General features: G+C 42.6%; 1 protein-coding gene across 3 annotated transcripts in view; it reads right to left on the bottom strand.

Annotated features, from left to right (window-relative positions):
- Window positions 1-14,230, bottom strand: part of RBFOX2 (RNA binding protein, fox-1 homolog (C. elegans) 2) — a 110,073-nt gene that overhangs the window by 31,331 nt on the left and 64,512 nt on the right. For all 3 annotated transcript variants that reach the window (XM_009881871.1, XM_009881870.1, XM_009881872.1), the window contains 2 exons: window positions 13,989-14,135; window positions 71-124 (listed from right to left, as the gene is read on the bottom strand). In XM_009881871.1, the coding sequence (XP_009880173.1) occupies window positions 71-124; window positions 13,989-14,135 (201 nt within the window). The remainder of the gene's footprint in view (window positions 1-70; window positions 125-13,988; window positions 14,136-14,230) is intronic.

Here is a 14,230-nt window from a genome sequence, read left to right as displayed (position 1 = left end):
TCTCTAGGCAATGAACTGCCTTTTACTCTGCAATCAAAACAAGAGAAGCGGGTACAGAAACAGGACTTACCTTCGAGCCACGCTCATTAAAGATTATCTCTACATCAAGGATTTTGCCGAATTGCTGCAGAGAGACAAGGGGGAAAAAAAAAAAAAAAAGATTTATTTTTGGCAATCCATTTTTCCTACCTTTTGGGGGCTGGCTTGGTGCAAGAAGGGAGGTGATAGTATTTCCATTTCTAGCATACAGGCAAAGGCATAAAATCCCAGTGACGTGACCCAGTTTTCTCAGGTTAGGATATGCAGATCCTCTTGGTCACAGACCCCAGGTTTTCTCACAGAAGTCTAAAGGAAGAAAAACAATCTCCAGGAAGAGTTTTAGGAGTTTGCGGCAGCTTTTCTTTTCCCACTTTTAATCTAAACAATTCTTTCTTCCCTTGTTCTACTATTACATCTAAGACATGGTTATATGATTTCATCTCAGACACCTAACAACATTTCTCAAATGTAATTCAGCGTTTCATCTTCCTCCTGAAGTGGCTATCACAAAGAGAAACTTAACAGTAATGTTGTTTCTCTGGAGGGGATAGTCACATAAGACTCATAGCCTCAGGGATTCCAAACTCTAAATCTTCTTTCCTTTCCTCCCCCTCCCTTCACTTTCCAAAACTCCAAGCCTTCAAAAGAATTGATGGCAGATTCAGAAACCATGAAAATGGCCAACACCCAACAGGTTTAGGGTTTTTTTGGTTGGTGGTTTTTTTTTTGGTGTGGGTTTTTTTTTTTTCCCCAGAAAAAGATCATTCAACTTCAAACTTTGACATTCAACAGGCTGTCAATAACTTGTGCAAGTTTGTCACATATGAGAGAATTCTGACCTCCGCCTCAGCCTGGAGACCCCCAGAAGAGCAGGGCCCCAATACTCCGCACTGTTGCAACAACTGGTTCCAAAGAGCTCTCTACTTAGAGCAAAAACAGGAATCGAGAGCTACAAACTAGAAAGGAGATTTGCCATGTTCTGTAGAACCCCATATGGATCTTATCCTTCACCTTGGAACACACTAAAAATATTTTTATTGAACTAGTCAGATTCAAACCAGTAACCTCTAGGTATAAGCATCACTTCAACAGAGCCTCACAATGCTCTGTTCTCCAGAAGTGTCAAAGTTGTATTTCCAAACTGGAGGTCTGCTCTCCAGAAAGAGAGGTCTAAGATCTCATTTTCAGAAGCACATATACAGAGCAGCCTTCATTCTAGAGATACATATTGCGCTCAGACAAGCGCTATGTCTGAGCATTTCTCCTACCCCATTATTTAGGAAAGTTTCCATCAACATGGTTTTGATCTCACTGCTTGCAGAAGATTTAAAGGTGGCAGCAAATGAAAGAAGGGTCAACAAGAAAAGAAAGCATGGTTTCACAGTTAGGAAACATGAACACAGCGTCTGAGCACTGGGACACTCTTCACTTTACCATGGTACTCTTAATATAGTATTTGCCTTTTTTTTTTTTAAAAAAAAAAAAATTAACATTTCCATTTGGAGTCCAATTGGTATAATGCTCATTTTGTGGGTGCCCTGCTTGAAATACTTGTGGCCAGATTTGCAAACATGGAACATTTACAACAGTGAGCCACAATGACTGAGGAGAAGCTCTGAATATGTAAAGCAATAAAAAGCTATTAAGTCCCTTGAACAAGTATTCCACAACTGTCTTTAAGAAAACAAAAGGCTTCCAACAATTTTAGCTATAGATTCTGTCTGCTTCCATTCTCCGTTCTTAAAAAGGAGATAGTTGTATTCTTTAACAAATCTTGGTTCACAGATGTTGTTTTTACTGTTCTATTGTTTAAGGACAATACTTGATCTTCTATTCATCCTAAGAACAATTGAATTCACAATAACCCACGTTACACAAAGTTTGAATAATGCTAATGTAAACATGCATCTTCCTTGAAACCTCAACATCTCAACATCTTCGGCTTGATCCATGCTGGATCCTCTTTTGACCACTGCTGTGCCAATCACAGCTAAAATATATTTTCTATTTCTATCCCACGCTTGGTGTGGGCTTGTCTATAAAGGAGATTAGCCGTTGATTGCTTTTTGTTGTCTTTGTTGCATATGGCTTGAGCACTGCCATTAAAGAAATCGGTCACGACTGCTTTCTTGGTAGACTGTTTCAGTATCGTTACATGACAGGGGCTGAACCAATTTAACAGCTTGTGGCTGCTGAAGGGCCGTCCCTGCTTCATTGTCACTCCTCGCTTGGTCTCACCAGCTTCCTAAAGCTGGCCCCAGTTTTCATTCTCACCTGTAGATAAACTGATACTGCTCACCGATCCCACAGAAAACTAGCCCAACAAAAGGAACTGACACAAAGTCTTTGACAATTTACTGATCTGAAGTGGCTCAAAGGGTCAGGTGAGCATCATAGCTCTGAGAAGCAAAAGGGAGTGGAAAGCAGCACACCCTGCCCAAGAGCAAGATCTGTCCCTGCCAGCTCAGCTCAGCTGTGGAGCCACACACACTGAAACAAACAGCCAGGCTCTTGATAAATGTAAATGCCGAAGTTATTTTTAGAATCTTAAAGCCACCAAAATTCATTGTTTTCTACCTCATTAGAATCATAGAATGGTTGAGGTTGGAAGGGACCTTAAAGATCATCTAGTTCCAAACCCCCCTGCCATGGGCAGGGACACCTCCCACTGGACCCATCCAGCCTGGCCTTCAACACTTCCAGGGATGGGACATCCACAACTTCTCTGGGCAACCTGTTCCAGTGCCTCACCACCCTCAGAGTGAAAAAACTCTTCCTAATATCTAATCTAAATCTACCCTCTTCCAGTTTGAAGCCATTCCCCCCTGTCTTATCACTACATGCCCTTGTAAAAAGTCCCTCTCCAGCTTTCTTGTAGGCCCCCTTCCGATACCGGAAGGCTGCTATAAGGTCTCCCCAGGGCTTCTCTTCTCCAAACTAAACAACCTCAACTCTCTTGGCCTGTCCTTATAGGAGAGGTGCTCCAGTCCTCTGATCATCTTCATGGCCTTCCTCTGGATCTGCTCCAACACATTCATGTTCTTCTTGTGCTGAGGACTCCAAAGCTGGATGCAGTACTCCAGGTGGGGTCTCACAAAAGACAAACTGTGCAACTTCTGGTGCACAATTATGCCATGCCATCTTCCCCTTTTTCCACATCCAGCTGGGCCTGGATCCTTGGGTATTACTGCCAGTGCTGCCTGCCAGCCCCGTTCAGCTGAGCTCGCTGCACAGGATTTCCACTCCAACAGGAATTCCGGCCTTGACAGTTTAATTTCTTGTGGCTGCCAAAAAGCTAGTGGTTAACACTGAATGCAACTGGTCTGACCTAGCTCCACGAGAGGCAGCAGGGTTGCCTCCCTGCTCTGGAGATGATGGAGGTATGTTGTTTTTTAGATGACAGAATTAAGATCACCAAATCCCGCAGTTACAGCGAGCACACGCTTGACATCTACTGCAATGGGCTGCACCCACCCATGCAAACTGTCCCAATCTCTTTTCTGCCTAGGAGTTGCGGGTGTTTGAAGAGGCAGGAGGGACAGACCTGCTTGGAAGAGAAGGAACAGAGACAACAGGGGCTAACTGCTGAACTGAGGTTCAGGTCCCTCCTAGGGAGAGACTTCTTGCTCCATGAAATTCCCTGGAAGAAAGCAGCATGGCTGGGAGGCAGAAGGACGTGCGCCAGGCTCTTCAAGGCTCTGCTGCGGCTCTTGCCACAGATGCTCTTGACAGCTCCTAACACCACAGCTCTTATCCTCACTGCTGCAACGGTTACAGCAGGTCCAGCACTGGAGGCACTTTTTTTTTTTTGGTAGTGTGCCAGAATTTTCCTGAAGAATGAAAGCAGGAAAAAAGAACTAGTTCATTTTAACGGTTTGTATCTCCTTCAAAGCTGAATCTAATTTAGTGGAACATAAAAAGGCACTTTGTTCTCTGATGGTGCTTCCCCTACCAAATGTCAACAGCCTACTGCAAACAATGGAAGTTTTAAGAGCTCCTTAGCGAAAGGTCACAATTTTTGTATGGAAAATGCTAGGCCATCTAAATACAAGGGTCAACATGAAATGCCCCCATAGTAATTTTTTTAAATCATGTATACAGGCATGTTTGTATTTTCCAGCAGACAGAGGGTCTGGCCAAATAAAACAAGATCCATGCTTAGACCTAACCATGAGGACTAACCCTCTAATCTCTAACCCTGAAGACATGAATCACTCTTCTCACAAACCTGATTTGTTCACTCAATGATTACCAAGAACTTCTACTTACAAGCCTGCACAGCAGCAGGGGAAAAAAATCCTCGGTAGAGTTTCACAGCATCTGAAGGCGGCATTGCAGGACCACACATCTCAAATGCTCTCCACCATGAGTTAAAAAGCTTACTATACGATCAAGAAGCCAGCATCCCCCATCACATGTCAGGTCACGCAAGAAGCCTCCTCCATGACCTGCTCATGCACATGCCATATGATGGCTAGATATGCCGTGGCATAGGAAGTATAGCATCTTGTTCTATCTTAGTCTTCCATGCCCTGGCTAGACCTTGTACCAGTTTTTAGTTATTTTTCTGTAAAGCAGGTAAATGAGAATCATCTCCTCTACAACAGTAGCAGGGGCTGTTGGAAATAACAGTTTTAAGAGGCATAAAGGTATTAACAGGCTTCAGCTATGACCAGAACCCAATTTTCTTGCTTGAACATTATGTACCTTAACATAGATGCAAGGGCATTGTGCAAGGAAGGGTATATGCATGCTGTGTGTTTCTTTCCACCCAGATGACACGAAGGCAGCAGATTTTTCCAGCAGAGGCCATAACTACATTATATATAATAAATTTGAGATATCTGGCACCAGAGAGCTTTTGCCTTCCAAGGCACTGACAGTTTGGTAGGGCCCCTCCTGTATGCTGTGTTCCAGCTGGCCCTGCCTCCTCTCCCTGTCTAGAGCTTTCAAAATCAGCTCCAAAATGTGCCAGACAAATAACTTAACCCTAAAGATGCAAACAACAAGGCGAATTCTCTAGAAATCACAGAACAACAAAAGGTAATGTAAGCCACCATTCAACAACCTCACATCCGTGCAAAAGAACTTTATGCCCAAGCAGCTTTACACTGGCCCTACAAAATTCATTTACAGATGGGTGCAGTGAACTAGCTAAACCTTGAAGGTGCCAAAGAGTCCATTCTCAAAGATGGTCAAAATTCAAAATAGCCAGGAAACCAACGTTCTGTGGAGGAAAACACTTCAGGTCCTCAGGCCTGAGGCACATGAACAAGAGCATTTCATATGCAGGATAGGTCCATGCTGCTGAGAGAGTCCTTACGCTAGCTCCCAGCTCCATGGGATATACTTTCAGCTGAGAACGGTTGGCTCCATTGTAGCATGTATGAGTCAGTGCTTAGTTATGGCAGCATGTGGTCTGCCAGAGCTACGCTACTATCAGTATATGAACTTCCTTACCTAAAGCTGGGTCACATCTCTTTAAAATAGTGGGGCCAACCCTGTTCAGCCAAGCGACACCAGTGTGATTTGCTGACAGGAAGCATCAAGGATTTATAAACCAAAGCACTACCATAGTTTACCAACTGAACAGACAGTAAACAAGCACCAACAAGCCCTTATTAGGGTTGACCTGTTGCCCAACAAAACACGTTTTCTAAGAAACCAAACTTTAAAAGGAAGCCACACAAAGACTACAGATTTCTAACAGGATTTACAGATCACACCTATCCCAGCAAACAAAGTGACAAGGAACATAGTTTCTCAGTCATTTGTTATCCTCTGACTCACAAATAAAAGATTTTCACACAAAACAGTGAGATGGGGGTGAAGAGTACCACAGGGTACCATTCCAGAGATCTTAACACCAGGCCAGCTTCCAGGTCTACACTCCCAGCTCCTTGTTCCTGCCTTGTGCCATCCCCAGAGGTGTGACTGCACCATAACCTGGTACTGCTGCCACAGAAAAGGTACTCGGACACATGCCCATAACAGCAACATACATTCAAAGCTCAATTGAGAGGACTCACATGTAGACTGAATCCATGTAAAACTTTATAAAGACCTCATTTATAAAAGACCTTATTTTACCCAGGTCTTTTATGCAAGTAAATCCAGCTACAGCACAGCACTGTTTCCCAAATGATGTTCAGATCACTCTCACTGCAAACTCTTCCAGTAACTTACATGAAAACCTAAACAAATCTCACATAAGAGTGTGACCCAGCCATCACTGTCTTCCACCAGATGGTCACTACAGAAGTTTCTATGTCCTGTGGTGTCAGCACACGGTTTCACAGAGCAAGACAGACAATACGATAGTTGCTGACAGCTGCAGTGGCCCAAGTACCCCTGAGCAGAAGTACCATGGTCCCCAGCATCGCCGTGCAGACAAAGCAGGATGCTCAAGCAGCACCGAGTGCACAGGTCACTTCCGAAAGGACACTCCAGAAATCACACATGGTGAAACACATCAGGATACACAGCAGTGCCTCTTCTAACTCTGCCCAAAATCAGCAGAAACAAAGTCCTGCCCTGTGACAGGGCTGGAGCTCTCTCTCATCGCAGGAAGAGCTTGGAAATAAGAATCATCACAAAGAGGGCACCTTGTGTCAGAACGTTTGTTCTCCAATACTGGCACACAGGACTTGTTACATGCGATTGGTGGCCAGTACTATTTGGACCTGAAAGAACTAAAATACATCCTGATATCCAGAAGACAGGATTTCTTCCTTCAGACATCCAACCCACTCAGAAAGCAGAGTCCCTTTCAGCAACTTTCCTATTACTGTACTTCAGGCGTCACTGCATCAACACCTGCAGGTCAGAGCTTCTTGGTCTATTGTATTATTTACCTACTTACCTTAACGCCTAATGAGTAGTTTTCTGCCACTGCCAATACTTGTGTATCATGAATTACTTGCATATTTAAATTTATTTACTGGCAAATAGAGACTTAAAATTTTACCAAATTCTTGGTGAGAAAGAGCTGTGGTCTAGCCTGTTACTGCTTTAGCCTCAAACTATACGCTTATGGAGGTGTTTTGCACTCTTGACATGAGATTGACGTTGGATGAGAAATTATATCCACTGAGATATTTTAGGAAGTGCAAAGTGCCAAAATGTCTCCCCAGAGGCTGAGATCTGAAGGCTACAAGAGCTTCCAAAAATATCTGAGATCCCAGTGTCGTGTTGCTTGGGTGATACAAAGCAGTAGTCTACCACAAACATACACCACAAAGAACCTCACAGTAGAGGTATGAATTATGCTTAGAGAAGGGAAAGGATAACAACATTACCTGCCTTAAAATCCAGTGTTAAAAAAAAAAAGTCGCTACCATTCTGTCACGTCTAATAAATGAAGTTATAACTTCATCAACTGAAAGTTATTAAATGTAACAGAATGGTCACCTTTATCTAAAACAGTTAAGCATCATTACTGCTCTAGCTGATAATGCACAAAAACCCTTTATCAATTGGGCTAATGACGTTCCCCACCAGAAGCAGTTAACAGCCTACAACTAGTAGTAATGGAGTGAGCATGTTGTAAAAATGGCAATGTCTCCATCTGAAGCCAGAGCCTGAGAGAATTCACACCCTGTACTGTGCTATCCCCACCTTCATCTGCAATTGTTGTCAACACAGTCCTTATTTTTACCTTACACTATCTCCCTTTTTTAAAAATAGTTGAAGATTCTTGAGCAAAGAGCATTTCACCACAGTAAATTCTGAGAGATGCCAATTCTGACTCCTCATACTGTTGCTCTCAAAACAGGTAAGGATTGAGTGCACAGACACCTGTATTAACTGCCAAAATGATCCACTTTGTTTTTGTGGAGGCAACTAATGATTCAGCTTGAGAAGAGATGAATTGTCCTCTTGCAGGCAGTCCAACCCAGCCACCATCTTTGCCAGAAGACTCTGAAGTCCATCTGACTCTGAAGTCCAGAACTGACCAGAGTATTCCAGCCAATTTTATACTGGGAGGAAAACTGCTTCTTGAAGCCTAAGAGGGAAGGACTGAAGCCATCAGCCATGAGGTAGAAGCACAGACACTATCATAGCACAAAGCTGAAAGGACTGGAAACATGTTGAGGGAAACACAAGCTCTTCTGCATACGTAGTCCAGTAAGGAAGGGGACAGTCTACCAGCAGTTAAGGAGAAGACTACTACCATCATGTCAAGAGTCATTACACACACTCGCCAAAAATGTCCCTCAAAAACTGGATAATAAGATTTTGAAGAGTTGCTAACTTGTTTTTAACACTGATGGCAACTCTTCTACTCCCTGGTAAGTTGTTCCATTGTTTAAATTAGCCTAAATGACTAAGAATTTTTCTCTTATTTCAAGGTTAATTGTGTTAAATCACAGCTTCCAACTGGAAAATCTTATTACAACTGTAAACAAGACCTAAAACCCCTATTAGTAGGTATCATCCATGCATAAGCACCTGTACAGAACAGACTTGTCATCTCCTAACCTCTCTTTAATAAGATGAGTAAATCATCTATCCAACACAGTCAAAAAGCCACTCATCTTCCAAGCCCTAGATTTCTGGGGGGTCCCGAACTGATCCCAGAACTGAACAAAATTATGCAGTCACAGTCTTTTCAACTTTGAACATAAGCAACATGACATCCCTCCTTCAACCTGATACCTCCATTTCCATTGTTGAAGCAACTATCTTCAATGACCACTGGTACCCCCCCAAATCAGTGTTTTCCAAAGAAAACTTTCCATCCTGCAAACACAGCCTGGTTCCCACATACTCAGTACTCAGCACTAAACTGCATCAAACACATTTTTGTTGGATTCACTGTCACTTAACTAGGCATTTCCAGTTATTCTCTAACAGTAACCTGATCTTTCTCTTTTTTCCTCCTCAACTAGTTTTTTTAACTGCAAACCTTACTGTCAAGGTTTTACTAGTATGGTCTCCATGGTTTCATAAAGATACTGAACAGTACTGCAACTGAAACAGATCTCTGGGGAAATTTGCACTAGAAATAGTCTTGATCACTGATGTTTCCCCAATAACTACATTTTTTTTAAATTATCTATTGTTAAAGAGGTTTTTAGACCCTCTAATGTGTGTTGCATTTACTTGAGATAAGTATTTTTTCTTAAAAATAAAAATTGGTCACTTGGATGAATTTAATTGGTTGAACAACGTTCAACTGTATTAGTATCGCTTTGTACAATCTTGTCAAAACAGGAATACAATATTTGTCTGAAAAATTGTATATTACCTCATACAAAGTCACACTGAATAGATATTAAACAATTTCTTCAGATTCTAATGTTTTTTAAAACATTCTGAAATTATTTTTATCTTGGATCAACATATGGATAATTAGTTTGTAGCTCTTTCGGTCATCCCTTTCAATTTTTTCAATAGTGAATCCTGGTGGGCAGCATTCCAGCCTTCTGCAACTCCCCTAGTTTACAAGAATTGGCTAAAAATTAACATTTATGAATAAAAGAGCTCTTTGCTTTGGCTGTTATCTTTGGATATACCTTATCTAGATTTGCTGGTTTTTAAATATTAGCGAGCACCGTCTCATCCTCCTTTGTTATAAATTATATACAAAACCAGATATGGGACAAATACCTCCTGTTACATCATAAATACAGCAAGCAGGGGGGGTTTGTTGGTTTTTCTGTTTGGTTTTTTGTTTGTTTTTGTTGTGGGTTTTTCTTCCCCAAACACACAACTACTTCCTAATTTTATATTGGGCTTACACCTAGATCTTTTCTCTTTGCATGTGAAAAATTGACACCTTCTCTGAACCTACGTCACTGGTATCCTCACAATTAGCACATTTCCTTTCCTACCTGCTTCTTTGTTTAAGTTTGCAATTATAGTCACTGCCATTTACTTCCTCCTCCTCCACTTCATCCTCCCTACTTAATGTGCAGAATGCTTTGTGTTTTATTAACACAGTTTAAGTGACTGTGGAATCATGCCTTTTTGGCCATCAGTATGATTTTGTTGAATACTTTCTAGCTTCCATTAACACTTCCCTTTTAAAGGTACCTTCCCGGGCAGTTATCCTGCCATTGTTTAAACTCAAAGAAACAGACTCTTCTAAAGCTCCTTACATTACTGCCTGATGCCATATTCTGTTTGCACAAAGTAAATACAGACAAATAACAATCACTGGTACCTAGGCAACTGTGGGATTTCAGGTCAGCTATTAACTCTTCTTTATCTGCTAGAACAAGGTCAACTATTGATTTATTCCACAGTGGGTACAGAACTGCGTGCATTAAAAAATGACCTATTCCTTCTAGAAGCTTTCTGGAAGTCTTTTTATTGGCATCATGAAATGTCAAGTAAATATTACCTGTTTTAAGCAGCCTATTTTATCTGCCTCCCTATAAGAAGCATATACATAAGGAAATGTTTGTTCCATTCCTGAGGATATCTCAGGGACCTGTTAGAAACACGTAATAGATGAGAGATGGTTTGAAACCCGAATAACTTGAATTTGTCAGGAAATGCTTACGTCTGTAGCTCTCACAAATGGTGAGGGTTTAGAAAGTGTTATGTAATATCCATTTAATCACACATGGGACAACATGTCTGAAGTCCACCTCTACTCAAGTCTGGACAAAAGCATTAGCTAATGTTCTGCGCCCCAGGACTGGGCTGACCTCTCGCATGCTGTTCCATCCTCAGGGGCCTTCTTGACTCCCTCCCGACCATCACATTTATTTCTTCCTCCCCGGCTTTGCTGTCTACCTAATTCCTCTCTTTGTACAGTAGCTTGGGAAAAATCACTTCAGGCAATGATCTTGAGTCTCTCGGATATGACGTTGAAGAGATGTGACCTGACACACAGAAGAGAGAGGGAGAAGATGGGGCTTACAAGCTAGCCGCAGCTGAAGACTCAGACAACCACGAGTCCCCTGTAGGAGAAAGGGTAGGTTTCAGCGAGTCACCCAAGGGAAAGCATCCTGATCCTGAAAAAGAAATAGGAGCGAGGGGGATTCAGAGAGAAATGCTCTCCTGGCTTGAGGCTCCGAGCGTGCCGCGAGAAGCAGCAGTGAGAGAAAAAGGGAGATCTGTGAGAACCATTGATTATTTCCTTGGCAAAGAAGCAAAGCTCTCTATTCCAGGAAAATGGCATGTGGGGTTTTTTACGTCCCAAAAGATAAACTCTCTTCTGGTGGGCATACCTCTCAGCAAACACAGCACCAGGCGAACTAACAAAAGGTTTTATGGGGAATATACCATTTAGCCCAGTTAAAATCATATCACTGTGCTGCAACTCAAGATAACATTTAGAGAAAAAATAAACCAACAACAAAGAACTTGGGAAATAACAGAAACCAACTCATATAGTGTATTTCCCTACCCCTTCCATAGGCAACCATGTGGGCACTATTTGGGCTCAAAAAAGGATCAGAAACCTTAATGCAAGCAGGCTGCATTTTCTACAAGTCACTTCTCAGGACAGCAGTTCATTCACGCCGCCTGGGTGTCCTCATCAGCAAAGCAGAGGTAAAAGTCACCAGGACAGTTCTTGTCGTTTCCATTTCATCCACATCCCCCACACCAGGGGCACAGGGAGGAACAGCATCAAGGTGAACGAGCATGAAAGGGGCCAGTCGTCAAGCCCAAGCACTGGCCTCAAGGGAAGGGGCAGCAGCAATGGGGAACAGTTTATGTAAAGCGATGCAGCTCCCAGGAGAGGGGAGCAGCAGTAGCACAGAGCAGAACGTGCTAAATACAGATTGTAGCAGGTGGTCCAAGAACTGGCTGTGATTTCAGCAACCAGTTTATCCAAGCCGGACGGAACTGCCTACCGCACAGGCCTGCAACAGCAAAAAGCAAGCTAAAAAACACAAAAGCAGAACAGGCGACTGAGAAGATTCAGCAATCACAGATTGCCAGGAGATGAGTTTCACCCTGAAAACATTCCCACAGATGTCAAGAGTGTGACAATCTAATGTATGAATAACACGGAAGCAAACCCAGGCCTCTTGTGACAGAATCACAGAATCATAATTTTGGCTGGGACCCACCTCCAGAGGTCATTTACTGCAAGCCCTGCTCAAAGAAGCCTTAATGAGATTTGGTTGGCTGGGCTGTGCCCAGCCAAGTCAAATACCTTCAAGGATGGAAGTTGCACCTCTCCAGGCAACACGTTCCACTATTTAACCACCCTCTGATCAGGTAGTTGCCGACAATAAAAATACCCCCCTCTGCCTTCTCTTCTCAAAGCTGAACAGGCCCAGGTCTCACACTCTGCTCACATGCCATGTTCTCCAAGCCCCTGACCATCTTAGTGGTGCCCACTGGGCATGCTCCACTGCTTCGCTTAGATGCCCTGAAGAGTCCAAACTGGATAAAGTATTCCAGATGCCGTCCAACAATTGCTAATGACAGGGGGGGGAATCATTTCCCTGGGCCTGCTGACTACACTCACTAACACAGCCTAGGATACGGTCAGGCACCTTCGCCACAAGGGCACGCTGCTGCTTGTCGTCGATTTGTTATCCATCGGGACCCCCAAGTCTTTCACTGCAGAGCGCCCTCCTAGATAACCAGCCCCCAGTCTGTACTGCTGCAGGGCTTATTCCCCCCAGATGGAAGGCTTGAAACTTGCTCTTGGTGAGTACCTTAAGATTCCTGTCAGCTCATTTCTCCAGTCTGGTCAGGTCCCTCTGAATAGCAGCCTTGCCCTTGGGCATTTTGACCATTCCTCTCCATTTTGTGTCTCTTGTGGACACAAAAAGCTTTAAGAACACAGAGGAAAGATCTCTCACAATATATAGCAATTGGGACTCTTGCTGAAGACCATCAGTAATATTTCTAACATTTCTGTTCACTTTGTGCTGTCCAAGCTATGAACAGATAAGCCCAATTCTTCTCTCATTTATAGCAGTCTAAGCTTGAAGTCCGTTAATTTTACAGATTTACATATTGTAACACTACTCTCCATGTGAAAGTGTGTGTGTGCATGCATACACACCCACACAGATGGCTCAAGAGATGCAACAATTGAGATAGGAACACTGCAAGATTGTGGAGGAGTAGCTGGGCTATGCAGTTAGGACCAAGGTATACACTTGAAGCCTAAGGTGGTAAGAGGAACCTTAGCTTTGGTCTTTCTTGACTTGAGTCCTCTGCACTGCATCTTAAACAGGCAGCAATATTTAAAGTCTGTTAACTTTATAAATAATGAGAAATATTTCTGAAGACTTTAAAATATGCCATCAACCAAGGATGTTCCCACCATATCAACAAGTCAAGGATTCCTGATGATGATATATAGATAACTTCACCTGAAGGTTAGGTCATGAAGCATCTAACTCATTTATCTGTGCCCACATAGAATGAGTTACCACCTATACTCATGTGAACAAACTCTTCCTCAAAGAGCTTATAAATTGAGAATGATGAATAGCATACAAAGATTAGGGAAGACAAGCTATTTGGTCAAAAGAAACAGAATGTATATCATACACAATGTAAAATACCATCTGACTCGCACTAGCTTTTCCACATGCAATAGCTAGTTGGCCAATTCCTTGCAGCAACTTTTCATCACAGAAGTGGATCATGAGGAAAGACATAAATATTTCAACAAGTTTCTAAGCAACTGAAAAACAGTGCTTTGCGAGGGATATATTAAGTCAATGTTTAATCCTAGTCCTTACTGGGAAATAGGGGGAAGTTTTGTTTTGGGGTTTTGTGTTTTTTTTTCCCCAAACCAATTGTTAGGTTACACTCAACATCTTGATATGAACAACACAGTTATAGCTTTCATGTGTATTTACCAGCTCAGGTAAACACTTCCAATTGTCCTAGTCCTGCAAATATTTTACAGTGTACTGACTAAAGAGGTGAAAGGACTTTCCTTCACGTGAATCACTAGCACCATGTGTCCCACCTGTGGGGAAGAATATAGTGTGCCTTAAAAGGTGCTGGTAACTTACCCCAAACATCTGCCGAAGGTCAGGATCTCGAAAGCGGAAGGGAATGTTAGACACATGAAGTCGTTTTGGAGTGGATTTGCTCTCGTTATTCTCACTGCTCTGTGTCTGTGATTGCTGTCCATCTGTCTGTGCCCCTCCTTCTGTCTGCTGAAATCAGAAAGACAAAAGTGTGCGCGTTAATTGAAACCACACAAGTTCCTTTCACGTGCTTTGTCTATCTCTTTTTGGGTATAGTACTACAC

The sequence above is a fragment of the Charadrius vociferus genome, unplaced genomic scaffold (genome assembly GCF_000708025.1).
Source record: "Charadrius vociferus isolate BGI_N301 unplaced genomic scaffold, ASM70802v2 scaffold413, whole genome shotgun sequence".
In the NCBI taxonomy this organism is placed as follows: domain Eukaryota; kingdom Metazoa; phylum Chordata; class Aves; order Charadriiformes; family Charadriidae; genus Charadrius; species Charadrius vociferus.
This window is presented reverse-complemented; position numbering and strand designations above follow the sequence as displayed.